Source organism: Xylocopa sonorina, chromosome 2 (genome assembly GCF_050948175.1).
Source record: "Xylocopa sonorina isolate GNS202 chromosome 2, iyXylSono1_principal, whole genome shotgun sequence".
Lineage (NCBI taxonomy): Eukaryota > Metazoa > Arthropoda > Insecta > Hymenoptera > Apidae > Xylocopa > Xylocopa sonorina.
In genome coordinates, this window is record NC_135194.1 from 11,853,811 (window position 1) to 11,873,407 (window position 19,597).

Consider the following 19,597-nt stretch of genomic DNA (forward strand, 5'->3'; position numbering starts at 1 on the left):
TAACGATCGTTCTCCACTATCTTGCGTAAATTGTACCACAGCGAATTCCACTCGAGATTCTCCAAGCAGACTTCATTAAAATCTCACAAGAATGCAATTAGTCGTTTACATTCGAATGTACACCGATGTGTTTCACGCAGAAACACGAACACGTACGAAAATAAAGACACTGCGCTAACGATGATGCATTCCATGCATTGTTAGCGCAATGATAAACGAACGAACGATATGCAATAATCTAAAAATCGCAGGGATGTTTGCAGATAGACCGCCTGTCTCTGCGATCGCGAAGAATAATAACATCGAGCGAAAAATTCGCCAGACGAAAATTAACGGCTGGCATTATCGTACGTAACGAGACTCGACTCCTCGAAGCCTCGCGAAATCGAGAAGCGAGGTTCGAAATACCGTTTATCACCGCCGTTACGATTGGTCGAAGAGTCTTATCGACTCTCGAAGCCTTTGACACGCCGTTTGCGCGGCGATAACACCGCGAATTAGCTAATATTTGATTGATAATCAATCGTCGGGGCAAACTGTTAACACAGGCTCTCGTGGATCTTCGTTTCGCGTCGCTCGCTTACTCATCAGCGATTCGTCGGACTGTGATGGCCGCTCAGATTGCCACGGGCAAATTTTCTGATCGATTGTGCCATTATCCGAGGCGACACTATCTGCTTTAGAAAGAGCAGAAACGGGAAAGAATGACATTCCCGGTTTTTATTCAATATCCCTCATCATCGTCATATTTTAAGCTCTTCGACGAAAGGCATGCACGCGGTCATTGAAAAAGGTATTACACGTACATTACGAACAATTTTTTCGTAGCGAAATAAATTAACATCAATGTAATTTTCGTGAAAATTCAGGTTACTTTCGTATTCCCAAGCAAAGTGTAGATTTCCTCTGCTGCTGTTGCTCGAAACGAGAAAAGCAGGAATCCCACGCGTGCTCGCTCGCGCAGCTGTAACGGGGGTATAATCCGTTTAACAACCATCGACGTTTTCGTGTCAGCACGTTAATTACCGCCGAAAGAACGCGGCGACGTTTTATCAGCGACAGTCGTTCGCCGACCATTTCCCTCGATCGACGTACCTTCGCCTGGATCAATTAAAAACGCCGTTCCTCTCACCCTCGGTTTCATTCGTGACAGTTAATTTCACCGACAATTAATGCCAGCGCCGGATGAAGCTGTCCCGCGAGGTTTTTCCTCGATGCAAATCCCTCGACGTGCTTATTCCACCAGTGGAAGCCACCGCGCGAATGCCAGCTTTCCATTTCACGGGAAATGACCGAACGAAGCCCTCGCGCGTGGGGGTTGCTATCCGTTCTGTAATTTTCTATTATCCTTTTCGATTTTGTTTAATTGATATTAATGTATTTTTACAGGATATCAGAGAGTGTTATATTTAAATTGTATTCTCGATATAAAAAAATATTGTCAAGCGATTTTATGTAAGCTGTTAGTCGAATTCGGTTCAGTTTATTCTACTGACTTTAAAAGTCATTTCGCTAGAAAGCGAAGGCTTAGAGTGCAAAGCGTTTTCCGCAGAGTTATCGCCTTTTTCAAACTGTTATGTAAATTATTAGTCAGACTCCCACTTTTTCCACCGTTCCACTTTTAACGGCACGAAAGAGGTAACAGCTCTGCTCAAATGTGTTCCGGTTAACAATAATACAACGTCGCGAGTAGCAGTATTGTTTATCGCGGTGCGGTTAGAGAATGAGTACGCACGGCATTTTTCTCAGCTGGGATATATTATTACGAAAGATAAATCGATACTCGACTTAACAATACGCGTTTCGATAAGCTACACTGGAAATTTCCGTCGCCTCTGAACGCGAAATAAAATCAACCAAGGATTCAGTTGATTATCGATCTCCGCGAGTGTCAAAAATAGAAATCAAAACGTTTAAAAGGAAGAAAATGAGTATTAGGTCGTGGGAAGGGATCGATTATCGATTGTGCAGCGTTAATGTTAAACGTTTAAAGGTCGCTCTTTAATGTCGCGGAAAGTATTATTGCGCATCGTATCAGCAATCGTAAATTCGCAGCGATCGCGACAAACCATCGACTGGTACCGTGAGACACTCGACCGATAAGATGTTCAGCTCTCGAGGAAAGGCGCGCCATCGTGACTCTCGACTTCTAATGAAAAGACGTAGTACTGTGTCGAGAGCTCTCTTGCTTCTAGCTCGCGAAAGGATGTGCTGGCACGTCGACAGATCCCAATTTTCCAAAAGCCGACCAACTACCACCAGCCCATTCTTAATTCCAAAAAATCGTAACTAAGCAAACATACTACGTACTCCATCAATCTAGTCCAAGACGATTTATTAGTTGCCCACATCAGAAATGAAAACGATAGACGGAGCAAATTGCAGAGTACAATTTATCCTGTCACGAGTGAATTATACAACTCGGTTAGGAAGGGTTAAATGCGCCAATAAAATTCCTTCGGTGCAAACAACTCAAGGGCATACTAATGTTCTGCAAGTCGTTCATGTTGCGTTCGTACAGCGAGCTCCATTTTCGCAGACGCTTTAGCCGAAAAATTGGTGCAATTCTTGCGAATTTCATGCCTAATACGATACGTGACCCACTCGATCCATCGAGCCAGGCCTCCGTAACGCAATTAATGTGCCGAGCGGAGCGGAATCTGGAGATCCTCTTTCCGCTCGATCTTTTTTCCACCGAGCCAGCTGTTTTCAGCTTAATCGGCGGGAACAGCCGCTCGCAAAGGATTTGTTTGGAAGCCCCGCGTACAGAAGCGGCGCATATCGCAAAGGCTTCTCCGGTGCATTCGTCTGCCGCGGTTAACACATTCAATTACCCCTTTCGCGGGTCACCAATGGGTCACCATTCCGTTACGTCCCGTTACGGCTGTGCAGCGACGATCGAGCGTTGTTTCATTGCGATTCATTGCGATTAGTCCATTGGATATCGTGTCTCTGAATCGAGCGAGACACTTCGAGAACAACGAGAGGTTCAATTCTGTTTTACGTGTCGTGAAGTATCGCACGAGAATCCTAGCTCGATCCATGTGTCTTCAAGATTGACATAGTTATACTTCCTTCGAGAACGACCATCGATACGTTCAAGGTTATTCTCATCTGTCTTCGTAATAAATCGGTTTGATCGATCACGATGACTCGCGCTAGCTTGACGATGGTAAATGGTAGAAATTTTTCGAATCTATTATTCTTTCGTATTCTTCGTATTATTCCTGGGGTTTATCTATGCTTCGTGTTTTCGTCGCGTCACTAGTTATTAATAACTCACAGTACTTGACATTGTCATTATTCGACACGATATATCCGCTGACGTCAAATTGAGTAAGCCCAATGGAAACGAAACGCTTAGCATTTTCGAAGATCGTTGACCCGTGAGTGTCACGGAAATTAAGGGACAGTATCCAGACAGCGAGAATCGCTTGATCGAAAATTTCGAGGGTTCAAGATCGCTCGTACGAAATTTCGTTTGTATCTTCAATATTCTTCGAAGAAAAGGTGATCTCTCGTAGATGTCCATATGTTGATTCGTAATTACGCGACTGGTGGTGTTTGTTTTGCACGCGAAAAACCGCGTGCTTCCGTATGTAAATCCGTGCAGGTGGAGGCACGGACAGATTTGTTCAGACCACGTTCAACGAGGAATATTAATGGGGTGAGTATGCATATCGTGCCGGGCGGGATTGGTATAAACATGCATCCCTGATTTCTCGTAACCGCTATGACTCAGCTCGTCGTGTTTGCTCTACCCTCGTTAATTTAGGGGTGCGATTCAATTTTGGGACACGGCATCGAGATGATAATAAATCGTCTCCTATCAACGTCTCTGTTCCTACCATCTTACCAAAGGAAGAATTGTAGATTTTATATTTTTTCCATGAGAATACAGTACTCGATTAGCGTTGTTAGCGTCATTAGAGTCTTAATCACAGCGTTCGTTCTCATACCACTCCGCTCGAGAAAGCCTATTCTAGTTCACGCAAATTCCTTCGGTAGAACGATGTCCACTTACGCTTCTGTTGCGTTGCACGCGCGTAAATTGCGCCATAACGCTTCGTGCAATCTTTATCGGTCCTCATAATTGCACTTTAAGAATGTATACCGTTCCTCCTGGCTTGCGTGACTGCACTTTTCGCGGTGAAACCTCGTGAAATGTTGCCGGAAGCTTTTCGACCCGTAATGTTAGGGTTCAGCTCTTTAACGGGGTTCACTGGACGTTTATTCGAGCCTGATAAGCCTAATCCGTGAAAATTGCTCGAGTACAGGAAATGGTTTGGGTATACAGTCGTTTAATAATTGATTTCGGCTGATTTCAGATAAGTGGCACGATTTCCTACATTTTAGAACGACAAATCGATACCGTGGAAACCACAACTTTGCGTATTCTTTAATTACGCTCTCATCAAGCCTCGACTTTGCGCAGACCTTCCATTCCATCAGCGTTCCGCTTCGGTAGAATGCAATTTTCTCACTCATCGAAAGCAACAAAATGAAATTAAATTCGATGAATTAATATTATGAAAAGCATTGAAAACCTGAAAGCCAGCGTGCTCTTATTTTTCCGAACGCCTTGCGCACTCCAACCACCTATCAAGCATCGCGGAATTAAATGAAATTCGATGAATTAATACGACGAGGATCGCTCGAAGCTTCCACGGGAGCGCAAAACGCTGTCCGTTTCCCCAAAAATGTCTGACCCAACGAACACCTGGTCAAACACGTGGGAATGATATTAACCCTTTGCGCTCGACGACTTTTTTGATCGGCGGCGCTGCAACAAGACAATTTCGCGCGTAAATGAATTTACAGATGAATTAACATACGAAAGTGTTATATATTGATATATTATCTGTGTTTACATTCTTGAAAAAGATAATTATCGGAGTTCAAGTTCTGTGTAATTGTAATATTTTACAAAACACTTACCAAGGTATTCTGAAGTGCCAGGATCTTGTGGGTCATCGCTGCTACTCCCGGATTCACTGTTTATTACATTAATTTTTCTATTTCTCACATCCGATACGTCATTACTGTTTACACTTGCTTGAAATTAAAAACGAGTGGTGGAAAATTTCGCGATACGTGCGCTTCCTACGACCGTCGAAACTGTACTAACGCCGGACATTATCGTATTCAGGACTACAGTCGTAGAATTTTACGTCACAATGTCACTTTCCAACCGAAGACATAAACAGTCTAAGGGACCACATTCTCGAACCAATACTTCGCATCTATCAATCGAAGATAACGAAATTCAATATAAATACAGCCGCTCGAGTTGCCACGCGAAACATCGTGGCGAGTGAGAATCGCCATTCGAGCGCGAAGGGTTAATAGGAAATTCGACTTGAATCGATACCCGTCGAAGCCACAAGTTCCCTTATTCCTCGAGAGCAAATCGACCGCCGGGCGGTGGCCGTTGCATCAACTTTCTCGCTGCTCCCTGAAACGCAATTCCCCCGGCCGATCGAAAGCGGGGAAAATAAATGAAACCGGACGAATTAACCGGGCGAAGCCATTGTTGGTACCGTCCTGCGGCGATCTCGATTACGCCGCGGCGTAATTGGCCCTGTTCCGAGCCGAGTCAAAAGGGAAACCAACCACGAATGCCCACCCCAACCTCGAACGGGAGAGTGGCCACGACTTTCATTCGCCGCGTGTCGCCGGGGCTGGTGTGCTTTCAGACGAGCTTTGTTTCACCCCGCGGCCGCGCCGTCCGCCTCTGCCGCCCCGCAGCCGTCTTTCTATTAAACAACAAACGACCTCACACACGGCTCACCGGTCAATCGATGTTCCACATTCGAAGCAAGGTGAACATTTCCGAGCCACTTCGCGTCTCGCATCTCTCGCCCCGCGGGGCTTCCCGCTGGAAGCTACCCTCCGCACGGGGCCGAACCGAATTCCCCGCGGCCAATGAGACCGCGAGCCGCTCGTCGTGTGCGCTCGATCGGAACACGCTCGATCCCATTCTTCCCGGAACAATTTCGGGACTTCTCGATGGGATGGGACGGGTTTTCGAGCGGTCGCTTCGGTTCGTTTCGCGAGAGAGAACGTATCTCGTTTGGATCGAACGGCAGGAACGAGGTTCAACCGTTATGTAAGCTTCGAGCAAGGTAGTAATTGTCTTCGCTGGTGCTTGCTTCGGATTACTAGCTAATTATCCGCGAATAAGACGCGTAAGAAGCTTCAGGCTGCGCTAGAAGCGCGAGCTTAACGTGTTTAGCGTATTGACCGTGCCTAGTGGATTCACGCGGGCAATTTTCGTCGCGTCTCACGCGTGCGGACGTGCCATTAGCGGCGTAAGCCCTCGAAACAGGTGGAAGTGGAAATGGTCCCTATCGATAATCGTTAAATCTAGGTCATAGCGAGAGATAGGTTTATCTTTAGTCAAATATAGACGAAACCGTAGAAATAGAGGTTCGTAGAGGATGGAGGCGAACCGCGCGAGGTGGAAGGAAGTTTTCCTTTAAGAAACGAGCAACTTTTTTAGACAGCTGAACACGCGACACGTGGGAAAGTTTTTGGGGACACACGGTAGCTGTGCGGTGGATTGCGGAAAAAAGGAATGGATGTATGTACGAACTTTGTTAAACTTGCACGTACGAGGGCAAAGCAAATGCAACTTCTAACTGTCTCCAGTTTCACCTTGTTCTTGTCTCGTACGTTTTTCCTTGGATGATTGATGGCACAGGAGTTTATGCGATACGGAAGAGACAGGTAAGGTGAATAGATGAGGCTCGATTTCGAATGCATCTTCAAGGACGGCGGTGGTAAAAGTGGAGAACCCTTTACGGCTGATTAGCCCCACGGCTTTTACCTTTGTGCTTGGAATAGATCGAAACATTAACCCGTTCGCGGTAAGCCGAGGTTAAAGTAACCTTTCGAGAGCGTTATTGCAACCTATTTGCGTTTCTGTCATTCTGAAAATCGCGCTAAGCTGTTGCTGGGATCGTGTGGAACGTCTGTTATTTATAATGGCATTAGCTTTAACATTTTAACAGCGGTATTTGCTCATTCTACTTGGAACGGCGTTTCAACGAACTTTAACGGCCTTCGGTTTTCCTTATCGAAATAAAATTTAATCTCCAACTTTTCAAGAGAAACGAAGTATCAGAATAAAAATCGTTTACACCTTCGCTATTTTCAAACTCTCTGCTGGCACTTTAATTGCGAACGATTTTCTGTCACACATGGCCGTGACCCTACGCGAAGTTTCAGTTCGATCTTGTCAGGCAATGTTTTCCCTTTAGAATCGATCAAACCGGATGTGTTCTTAATGCGCGCGCCCGTATACACCGAGAACTTCGCAGAGTAAACATCAGAATTCATTTGTACGATCGATGAGCATCCTGCTCCACATTCGTCAAGGTTTCGCTCGCTCGTACGCGAACGGTGCCATAAAAATGCTAATTTCTTCCATTGTGCAATTTTTAGTTCGCCGCTCGAATGTTCGCTGATAAGCGAACGTTATTCAAACGAGCCGCAACTGCTTAAGCGCGAGAGCCATTTGTAGCCTCCGCCGAGTCTCGAGCGAACAAACATTAGGGGGGGCGGAATTTGACATAGTTTCCGCGCTTCATTCTTCGGCTCCCCTCCCTTCTGTTCCCGATGTTTTCATTTTCATCAGCAGTTCCCTAACACAAATTGACGAAGGGGCTTATGCAAATAACATCTCGAGTCTCTTCCGTGATTGAAAGGAGCTCTCGAGGCTTTGTTTCGCAGAGGAGCTGGCCAACGATCGATGGAGGATGGATCTCGGTGAATGCCGTATTCTGAATACGAATAACAACCTGTCCTTGTCTTTAAATCCTTCGTACAGCGGCTACAAAAAGCATCTGAACGCTGGCGATATATTTTTCTTCGCGTTCGATGGTACACTCATGCGAGCGTAAAAATTTATTACCGTAGAAACGAGACGTGGAACCTAATGGAACGCGTCGTCAAGTCGTTCGACGTAGCAATTCTGTTCCTCTACTTCGTCGTTGACGCCTAGAACCTCAGGTGGTTGAACAAGTTCGTCTTGTAAAGGATTGCAGGGACCTAGCGACGCGAGGAGGTCGATGATCCTGTTCTTTACGGGGTTGCCAGGATATAAGTTCCGTAGCAGGACAGACGGCGCCAGACTCTGTCTCCTCGGCATTAGGGAAGCCTACATTCCGCGTCCAACACGAACACAGACACACGGTCTCCTCCTGTTTGCACGCGGAAAAAGGATCGCGCACAGGGACGATTTTAACGCGCGGCACGTGACTGCATGCGCAGAGAATGACACGGGTCGTCCACGAATTAAGTTGTTTTTCGAAACTCCCGATCGAGGCTACGTCCTTGGAAACCCGGCGCTCTCGTTAGCCCGGGGTGCGCCCCAGATTTTCATCGATAGCACCGTTTATTTTTAGGTTTCCACGATATCGGAGATAGTACGCGCGTCAGCAACTATATTTCGTCTCCGCTTGGGGTTACTCAGCCGACCTTGCCTCCCCTAGCCGCTTTTTTTTTTCTCTGACGTCATATTCTTACATGTACTCTCACGCGTGACCTAATTTTATTACATTCGTCATGTATCTCCGTCCCGCGCATCCGGTTCCATTGAAAGCACAGTGGAACACGTGGCGTTCGATCGAATTCGAATGTCGCGCCAACTCGATCACCGGCGGTGGAGGGCGTGCATGCGCGTTAGTTGTCAGCGTGACATTTCGCGAGGAAGAACAACAAAGTAAACTCGATATTCGTGAATGAATGATGCGACAGAACGATAAAAAAATAGCTGTAAAAGTTAGTGACTGTTTCGAGGAATGCATGGGAAATTCGTGGCGGATATCTTTTGATCGTAGCTGACAGAAAAGTGAGGTTAGATATTAGAGGAAACTACTGCTATTTGTGTACGTATCCGATTGTAACGATGTAAATCTCTTTGTTTAAAGCTGAATGAGGCTCATGGAACCCTTGGGTGTTGCCCCGGATGTGGTGGAGACGGGCGCATTGAAGAGATGGTCCGACTTCCCCGTCCAACATCGATTCACGGATTATTCCAATTCCGTTGGAGAGCCAACTCATCACACCATAAGCCCTTTTCCATGCCAACCAGCGCTTAATAACAAGCTCGCACTATGGTAAGATATAAAAATGTTTATATCAGCTTTCAGAATAATATTAGCTCATGAACACTATACTATAAACACGATTATGTTTCAGGACTGGAGACATTTCCGTCCTACAAGTAGATGCAGTAGTGAATCCTACTAACGAAACAATGGATGATAACAGTGCTATGTGCCAAAGAATATTTGCTCGAGCTGGTTCTGCCCTTAAAATGGAGATATTTAATGAAATCAAAGGTATATTCTATAATAGATTCTTGTGTAAATAGTAGAACTTACCACCCAAGTTAACAGGTGTGATAAACAATTGTTCACAGAATGCAAAACTGGCGAAGTGAGAGTAACCCAGGGCCATGGATTATCTGCACGCTTTATTATTCATACCGTTGGACCAGTGTATAATGTGAAGTACCAAACAGCGGCGCAAAATACATTGCATTGCTGCTATAGGTAAATTTCTGTCGATATAAAGAATTTTTCTATGTGAAATCTTGGTGCAAACATTGAATTTCTGATTGTGTTTTTATAGAAATGTTTTACAAAAGGCACGTGAACTTGGATTGCGCACAATCGCGTTACCAGTAATTAATTCTGTACGAAGAAATTATCCTCCCGACGCGGGAGCGCATATTGCTCTTAGTAAGTACACGTATCGTTTTATAAACCTGATGGCTAGACGATAGACATTTATGTATGGACGTAGATTTTATTTTCCCGATCGTTATTTTAATAGGAACGATAAGACGATTTCTGGAGCAATATGGTGATTCTGTCACATGCATCGTGTTTGTTCTGGAACCGTGTGATCTTGGAATTTACGAAGTTCTCCTACCACTCTATTTTCCAAGAAACTTAGCAGAACAAGACAATGCCTGTTGGCAACTACCAAACGATGTAGGCGGAATGGATGGGGAACCTTTACTTCCCGATCGACAAATCAGAATTATCGACAATCCTCAGCACGCTTTACACGGTACGTACAAATACAATACTAATATGTTTAACTATCGGCTGTTCGAGCGTATTCATTGAGGCTTTCTATGTTTCTTTGTTACAGGCGACGAGACTGTAGAACTCTCCACGCAATTGGAAACATCCGTAAATATTGGTGAACACGCATTCGCGCAGATGCAGGGAGATTTAGATCGTCAAAGACTCCTTGGAGAAAGGCCACCAGCGGATCCGCTCGCGGACATTATGCTGAAACAAATGCAGCAAAAGGAAAGGTATGCCCATTTAAAAAATATTTTTTAACTAATATTAATACCCTCCAATTAGAATTAAAAAATGATTTACTGAGATTATTTCGAGATATCTGGTCTGCTTCGCTATTTTAATAAACTTCGATCGTACCTGGTACCGCGAAACGTTTTATTACAAAATATAAAAAGTGAAAAATAACATTCGGGGCGTAGAAATATTTATTAGTTCAATCTGTTTAAAATACGTTCCTTGTTCACCCGAAATATGCACCTTCCACATATTTTCGCCCAGAATGCTTTAATAAACAGAGGATTCCATTCATATCGTTCCAAATGCAATTTCGTGCGAACTTAACATCTTTTTCGTACGTCACTACGTTATTCTTGACTACTCAGATACAAACTTAATACTATTTTCGTATTCAAACATTTTTATTCAGATTTACGTACTGTTTCATTCTCGAGGAGACCCTGACTTATTAATACTTTATGTTTTACGTAACGTGTATCGTTGGCTGATAAAAAAGAAAATGAAACGCAGCTGTTTCCATGCTCCATGTTTACACGAATATCGTGAAAGTATCCAGAACTTGAAAAAACGTTTATTCCACGATTTTTTATTCGCTTATGCGACGATAAAGTGTTGCGTGGAATGAAAACCTTTCTTACCAGATACAGGTCTCCACGATACCGACGTTTGTTGCATGAATGTTTCATTCAATGAACAATGAGCCATTGATACCTATAACGAAACCAGCTTTTAATGACAGTACTATTCGTGGAGTACAGCGCAGTGCGCTTGCGTACGCAAGATAGATTTTCAATTCCTTCCGAGTTTATTCCCATAGTACAATGTCGTTTAATTGAATCACTCATGCGACTACGGTACTATATTAAACCACTGCCACGCAAATTAATTTTAGTCTTCAAGGAATTTTAAATCAGAGTAATTTTCTATCAGAATAGGCTCGTAACTTTCAAGTCATACTAGGAAGTAATGCGCTTGCAAATGACATGCACTTCTTCCGCTACTAGATTGTTCTGAAATTAAAAAACTGTATTTAATAGAAACCCAGTTTACTGGTACGTGACTACAAAGTTGCACTAGATGATAGGGAATTAATTTACCATGTCGATTCGTCAATTCATTACAATTACGTCCGTAACATCGTTTGACATTTCTATGTTCTCTCGAATGACCCTCGCGTCATGTCAAGCATTACACGATCACATTGATCTAAAATTGATGGACATCGATTTAACATTCGTCAATGAAACCGAACGTCAGTTCACAATGAAAGAAGAAACCTGTCTATTTTCGTATAGACGGTCCTCCTTCGATAATATCATCGATTGAAATAGCCTCGCAATCTTTCATAGCTCGCAATCTCGTTCATAGTCCTCGAGATAGCTAAGCGTGTAAGAATACTCGACAACTAAAACAGCCGAAAAGTACAGTCGCTCCATTCCCCGCGAAAAGTCATCGACCATAATCGCGACTCATTTGCACAATAGTAACACTGCCTCGTAGACGTCATCGAAATAAATCACGCGGTTGATCGTGACAATGCATCAAACGAGATAAGTTGGAAGTGCTCTGACGAATCTCGTAGTTTGCTTTATCTCGCAGTGAAATCATCCGAGGTGGCGAAGAAGTCAAGTCGAGAACCTGAAGTTTCGATGCTCGACAGAAACGAGGTCTCGTAATTCAACAGCAATTTGCCGCAATTTCTTTTAAGAGTAGAAAATACTCCGATGGCCTAGATTGGTGTATCACACAGTTTAATTTCAGATCTGTAACACTTTTTTTATTCCAGTTTTCTTACGTTGGCGTTGTATTTTTACTTTTACTCGCAGTTCCTTAGACTTTTAAGACAAAACGAGAAGATAACGAATGCGGAAGTTAAATATAAGTTGGATCTTTTAGTGATGTTTAATTTGTTGTGCAATCTGTTTCAGTGCGTATAAGGACGTTCGTTAGATCGTACACGAATAGTATCCTCGTAGGCTTGGTCGTTCGAAACCTTCTACTTCCACTATTAATTCTACATTTTACGAAATCCTGGTGCGTCATTCACGGTGGATACAAAGTACTTATGTAGTTTGTTTTACGCCAGTCTATCAGTGACGGTAAACATTAGCGTAGACATTAGTTAACGTTAATACGTCTGACATCATTCTTCCGTGTGTTCCACGAGTGAGAATTGCCACGCTTACGGCGAGTTTAATGGACTGTTAAGCTTGGAATACTATACTTGCGTGCAATTCAAATACGAAAACTTTTAGAAACTATCTCTGGATCATAAATTCGATTTAACTAGAGTTTCAGTTGAAGGCTTTACGAGTTTATTGCTTCTACATGGTCAGATTCGGTTTTTCGAATAATATTCCCTTCACGATGCTTAGGTTTTGGAGTGTTATCGCAATTGATGCGTGTCGCGGAATAAACGCCTCTGTACTCGACAAGAAGGAGTGTCTCGACATGGTCGTTTCGTGGAAGGAACGGCTGGAATCAATTTTAATCGAGGCCACGGTCGTGAAATCGTGAACACAATCAGGGCTTGACATTTTGCGAATAGAAAATCAGCCGAAGCCATCGCGAGGATTATCTCTTTTTATGGAACCGCGATCACCACAGATCAATCGCGTTCGATTTCGATCAGAACGAGGAATCTATCGATATCAGCAAAAGTTCTCCTGCTAATATTCTTTTGAATTCGCGTATCTCTAAAATAGCTCTTCGTTACGTAAAGGATCCTCGTTGTACGCGTGAATTTATTCATTTATCAAATTTACGAATGTTTATAGAAGCACGCAAGCGGCGTTCGAAATCGTCGAAACGAATGTTTCACGGCAGCACAACTGACGCTTCGAGTGCAAAGTTATAAATCCCGTATTTCTCGTAGCCGCTAAAAGTGGGCGCATAATATTTACGTTGTTAACCATGAATGTCGTTGCAAACTTCGAAAACGAATGTAATAATAGCAGGTGCGTGCATCCGTAAAGCGTTCCTGGCACGCCAACAATGTTTATTACAAGCCGAGTGGCCCTCGAGAAAGCGGCGGAATTATACTTCCGACATCCGGTGGAAGCTCTAAAAACGTACGTTTTCCCTGTTTATGGATCCCAAGAAGGCTAGGCTCGAACGTGTAGCGTGCGCCCCGATGATTAATCTCCCGTTGGAGCTTTTCAACAACACGTTCCGAGAAATCGAACAGAGTCCTATTTTCATTTCGCCGGAAGCACCGGGTCGAAGTAATTGCAATCGGGACTCGATGGAGAGTGATTCGAAGAATCGAACGTCTCTTGCGAACGAAAACCGCCCGCGATGTCGATTGTTAGGGGTTGTTTTATCAGTTCTTTTAAAAGCTCTTTTTAAATTTGCCGAGGAGTTACGTCAAATTGGAAATCAAAGCCCTGCCATTCAATACAATTCGAAAATACAGAATTCTCGAACATCGTGGAACGCGATTCGAACGAAACGATGCCCACCATATTGTAGAAATAACCAACTGCGTAGCAGAGTAACCAGCGCGAGTTCCAAAGCTTTTAGAGATTGCTCGGATCCATTTGGAACGCCGTGCGTCCTGGTTTGATTGATGAAAACTGAAATTTCCGCGCTAATTGGGATTAAAAAACGCAACGGGCATATCCTTTTATGGCGATCGGTCCGCAACCCCAAAATTAGTCAACGCGTTGGTTGTCAGCTCGAAAATAGCCGTGGCTATAAATGCGCGTACACGAAACCCGTGTATCACGCATTCCCGGCGTAAACCCACGGAATTTTTAGCTGAAAACCGGCATTTATTTAATAGCTGGTCGAAAATACGTTGGATTATGCCTGCTGGCCAAATATTAATCGCGTAACTCAGTCAACGTCGGCAAAATGAAACGCGGCAGCTTCCCGGCTCGCGAATCGCTCCCAATTTCGCATATTCCAGCGGCACGTGCGTGTCATGCATCAACCGTGTCGCTGATTCGTGGAATTCTCTGCTTAGAATTAGCTGATACACTGCTGGGTGCAATTAATAACTGTCCTGACAACAGACGCGCGTTTTTCGTCGCTAATTTGTGGCAATCGAGAGTTGGCCTTTCAGTTTTATCAAGCGCTATTCAAATTTGCGCCTTAAAACATCGACGACTTGGAAACCTCTTCGTCCACACCTTACCAACACGTGATTCGCAGCAGATAATGGTTCCTTCCAAGAAATTCAATATTTCACGATGATATTCAAGAACTTTTATCATCACCGTGTCTCGTATATCATCGATTTCGATAATGCATTTTTTTAACTGCTCTCAACGCACACACGATTAGACTTAAGAAAGTTAAGATCGATTATCGACCAGCTATCAGAAAATTGCGCCTAAGTGATTCATTAGACAACGTTAGATAATTCGCGCGCCACGTGTGTAAATACATATCGAGTAACCTCGCGAAAGTTTATCGCACAAAATGTAACAGCTTACAATAAGTTGCATCGAAACAAAAAAAAAAAAAAAGAAGAAAACGTATCAAACATCCCTGAATAGGAAGAAAAACCTCGAGAGTTGATATTAGACCCGATCAGAGACGCGACGATGGAAACCGGCGCCCCTTTTATGGGCAACCGATGCGATATTCCGGCAATTAGTCGACGCCTCGCGAATCGAACGTAATAACCATCCCGCGGATCGCGCCCCTACCCCCACGAGCCGGCTTTTTACTCATCGAACACGTACTAGCCTAAGCTACGAGCAGGCGCCGTGACGCAGCCGGTGGAGGCGCGAGCACCCACGAAGCCGACGAAGACGTCGTTCCTCGCCTCGTAGTCCCCCGTCTTCCTCGCTCGGCCGGCTCAGTACGTTGCGGTACGTCGCGAAGGCTCGTCGCGTCCATACTCGTTCGCTCTTCCATCGCGATTCTCCAACCGCGTTATCGCCGACCATCCCGTCGAATCGCGACGGTGCTCGCTTTCCCTCGAAACTTTCATCGCGATCGTCCGATTAATCGACGCACGAGCACGATCGGTACGTTCCGTCGGATGACAGGCTGGTTGCCATCGTAAAATGGACTAGAGTCAGTGCGTCTGGACCGATGACAGCAGTGGAGACGACTCGCGCGTCGATTCAGCTGAGAGACGAGCAATAGCAAAGGGAGTCAGAGTGCCGAAGAGAATTTTTTTAAAGGCGATTCGAGGCTGTCCGAGGCCACTGTTCTCCAGTTGTTCGAGATCGCCGGCGACGCCAGACAGTTGTTCGACTAAAGCGTGCGGACACGTTCAGAATGGTCATGATTGACATGGTGGATGTGATCGAGGACGAGGACCGGTGCGTATGGAATATTGTCACCGCGTTTGCTATCCTCGGTTTCGTTGCCAATTCAATTTTCATTTCGTCTGTCACCGCGGCGTCGAGTGCTTCCGCGTTACGTAAATGTTCGCCGTCTGCCGCGTTCGTTCTCGTTTGATTCCGTTGATTCGAGACGGTCATGTGCAGCTAGAATTTAATTCGACGATGGCTATGGTGGCCACCTGCATTCCTCGATCATTTTTCTTCCAGCCTCTATTTTTAAACCCATTGTAACGTTCATGAATTCACAACGAGCTCAGTCAGCGTTATTTTGCTTACCTCTCCGATCGAAGCGTGTAATTTCTTATAGCGTCTCGTATATGCAATTTCGTGTACCGTTGCGTTGCAGTTACGCGTCGCTCGGTGCTCGATTAATAATCGTTTTTATCTTCACGGTTAGGTCGCTAGCGGAAACGATATTGGAATCGTTTGATACAGAAAGATATCACCGGTTAAATGTTGCGGTAACATTGCGACTGGGTGCAACGCGGAGTAAAAGCTGGACCCTCGATGCACGAGGATTCTGGAGCGAAGCTTTAATCGTTTTCCGATAAGAGGTAGCATTATTTTTGGTCCAACGCCCAGTTTTGTTTCGCGTGTCCCGCTAACTTTTGGTAGCGCTCCAAAACGCGTTGATTTCTCCCTATCCACCGAGGTCCACGATTTCGTCGTCCACCCAGAGGAGATCTCCGTTTCTTCCTGCTCGACGTACGCGCACGGATTTCCTCGTGGCGCTCTCGATTCATCGCGAAAAAACGCGGAGTCCCCCCTCCCCGTTGGTTTTGCTTGCCTTCGGTTTTCCACGCTCGTAATCTACGATCGTGGGAGGAAAATCGTATCGACCGTTCGTGGAATGGGAACGGAGGAGCGCGTAGGAAGCTTCGACTGGCGGCGTGGACGGTGATAACAGAATCGCGGATGTTTACGCGTTCGTTTCAGAAAATTTATACGCGCGGTTACGCATGGGATACGCGTAATACATGTACGAACGATGCAAACAAGATATTCGGGACGTAAGCTGCTCGACGACGTGCTTCTTTCGAGTCCCGCGACTTTAGACCCCCGAATCATTATGCATACTCGTATTTATGCAAATAGCTGCAGTTTAACGATAATCGCAAAAAGGTCGGAAGCATGAACAACTTTGTAATTCATTTCGCATCATTGAGAATATTTATCGTATCACGAGTTCATTCTTACGTGGCAGTTTTTCACGGTCGAGCTTATTTTAGTCGAAATAACGTGTCCTCCTCGTGAAGAATCAGAGTCCATGAACGTTAAAAAAGGAAGTACTGCAAAATGCTCGCGTCATTCTCTCTTTCTCTCTGTCTCTCCTTTTTGGTAGAGTAGACAATAATTTATAACTCTCTATGAGAAGATGTCGCTGAAAAGACAATGGTAGCTCGAGCAGCAATTAAAGGAAACAGCTGCGCGCGTTGTCAGTAGTTTGTGACTGTTCATCGTCAGACAGACACGAGCCGTCACCGTAGAAACGAGCTCACGCGAACAATTGGTGTTTAATTGAGTCGTGCTGTGCATCGAAAAAAGGAAAAGAGAGAAACATGACTGGAGGGTAGAGCAGGATTTCGCATCACTCGAGAGCTCTACGCACGGATTGTTTTAACCTGTTCGCTGTCGGCTCTCGTGCGTTCATCCTGCTTCGAGCGATTAGATTTCACGCGTATCAACAGTGAGGCGGCCGTGAACGTGTCAGAAGCAATGGAATACCAAATGAAACGCGAGGAAACAGGTTTGCAACGGGATCAATCGTAATTAAATGTATGATGAATTAAGACGCTCGTGTCACTAAGTCGTGGTCCTGAATTTTTCTTTCATTCCACCGATCGCGTGCTGCTTAGCCAAACGCCTTGTTAGTGGTGCGTGATCCGCACCTCGCGGCCTTGAACACACCTCGTCGCGGGCAGAAAAGCGGAAAACCTGGCGAAAAGTCGATAGTTGCGCGCTGGAAGTTCGCTGAAGGCGGAATGTCGGCTTGTTTGGATTAACCGCGTTCAATCGCGGCTTGACTCGATTAACGACGTTAGGACGAAACGTTTCGCGGTGCGCACGTGAGGCGTGTTCATTGATTTTAGCTGGAATGGAATATTCATGGACGCGTCCACGCGCGACCGTACGACACTGTCGCGAGCTCGCGAAATGGTGCTGGCGAACGGTCGATCAGAGGGGTGGATTTCGTGGCGCGCGCGGTGGACGCGATGGGGGTGGACGTCTTAAGATGAGGACCGCGAGGTTGCTAAATATACATGGCTGGTTCGTACGACATCTCGTGTCAAGGAATTTACGTAGTTGAAGCGGTCATAACACGAATTTTGTATGTTCGTGGAGTTGTATCGACAGCTTCGCGACTCGACCTTCGCGTCACCGATTAATGCTTGAATAGCAGCGTTTATCGTCGAATTTCTGGGAAACTTTTTCTCGAAATTCGTACTAATAGAGCCTTATCGTGAGATACGTATCGCGATATTTATTTCGTAAGGTTGGGTATCCCGAGGATCGCGTGTTTGCGCAAACCGCACGCTCCCCTCGTCGCCGCGATTAACGCTACGTGATGGCATCGATATTCCAGACGCGAGTCGACCAACTTCACCGTTTTTCCTCTTTTCCGCCAACGATTCGTAATCGTGGAAAGCAACAATGGAGTTACTCTGCTACGATTACCACTTCTGAATCGCACTTGGACGCGAAGATAACGATCACTTGAATGGTTCTAAATCGAGCGTCGGCAAATATCGCGTGTATTTGACAGCTGCTCGCAACGCAGACGTTGCATACTTTTTCCTTTATTTTGGTGCATGCAAATAACCAGTGCAATCAAATGACTGCGTCTAACGCATCGAATAAACATCGCGCATCGAACGTGTTTAAAAAACGTGAAGCAATTTATTGATTCGCTCGGTCGGGAGAGCGACGTATGCCAAATAGTCGTCCAGCAAGATTTGTAAATAGAAGTTCTTTACACAAATGTCAATTCTGCCGACGCTCCCTTTCTGAACGGAAACCAATGCAACGCATCTCTGTTTTCCTCGATATACGCCAAAACCTTTTCGGTAAACAGAGCCAAAAAAAGGAATCTAAAAACCTGCAAACTCTGACGAATACTTCAAACAACCGCTAGGTGTTAAAATGTGTGTCAGTGTTCCAGACACCCGACTATAGTTTCTGGATAAAAAAAAAATTGCTCGCGAACTGTTTCGATCGATGAAAATTCACATTACGAAGAAACTGAACGACCTAGAACACCGCAACCGGTATTGTCGTTAGTTTCCCCAAGAAACACTCGACCATCTATCGTCTATAGCTGCTCAGACCGAGTAGGGCGATCAAATGCTGTCGAAATAACCACAGAAATACCTTGTACGTGGGTTTCAGGTACGAGAGGCTCCTCAGAAGAGCGAAGACAGAAGATTTGTCGGAGGTTTCAGGCATTGGCTGCCTCTACCAAAGCGGAGTCGACCGTCAGGGTCGACCAGTCGTCGTGTTCGTCGGCAAATGGTTCCCGGCCACTAAAATCAACCTGGACAAGGTGAGTTTCAAATTTATCGAACCTTGAAAACCAGTTCGAACAATGCCACTTCCTTCATTTTCCCTCGATCCTCTCATTTTCTATGGCAATTACTCCTCGCACTTCGATTCGTCTTTCTCTTTCCCACCAGTAATACCGTTGCATTCGTCGCGTTATCTCGATCGGCACGTGCGACATTTTCGACGTTTATTTCGCACCGGCTTGGTGTTACGCGCGAAACATGCACGCTCGTTTTAGCTGATTAAAGTTGCAACCTCGTCGAGTCACAGGCAGCCTGTAACTAATTCACGCGGCTGTTATCGTGCAATTCAGTTGTTCCACGAAAAAAAAAATATTCGGAGTATTTTAAAGAAATAAACGGGAAAAGAGTCCGCTGGGAAGCGAAAATTCCTTCGCAATTTAACGATAAC

The 19,597-nt window shown here is 45.1% G+C and overlaps 1 protein-coding gene across 3 annotated transcripts in view; it reads left to right on the forward strand.

Moving 5' to 3' along the window:
- Gdap2 (ganglioside induced differentiation associated protein 2) overlaps positions 1-19,597 on the forward strand; it is a 41,541-nt gene that overhangs the window by 13,806 nt on the left and 8,138 nt on the right. For 2 of the 3 annotated variants that reach the window (XM_076910479.1, XM_076910481.1), the window contains exons 2-8: positions 8,934-9,122; positions 9,205-9,347; positions 9,428-9,560; positions 9,640-9,749; positions 9,844-10,083; positions 10,168-10,336; positions 19,034-19,187. In XM_076910479.1, coding sequence (XP_076766594.1) covers positions 8,938-9,122; positions 9,205-9,347; positions 9,428-9,560; positions 9,640-9,749; positions 9,844-10,083; positions 10,168-10,336; positions 19,034-19,187 — 1,134 coding nt within the window. In that variant the 5' untranslated portion in view covers positions 8,934-8,937. Of the gene's footprint in view, positions 1-8,837; positions 8,860-8,933; positions 9,123-9,204; positions 9,348-9,427; positions 9,561-9,639; positions 9,750-9,843; positions 10,084-10,167; positions 10,337-19,033; positions 19,188-19,597 lie in introns of those variants that run through there. The other variant, XM_076910480.1, reaches the window with a different exon arrangement.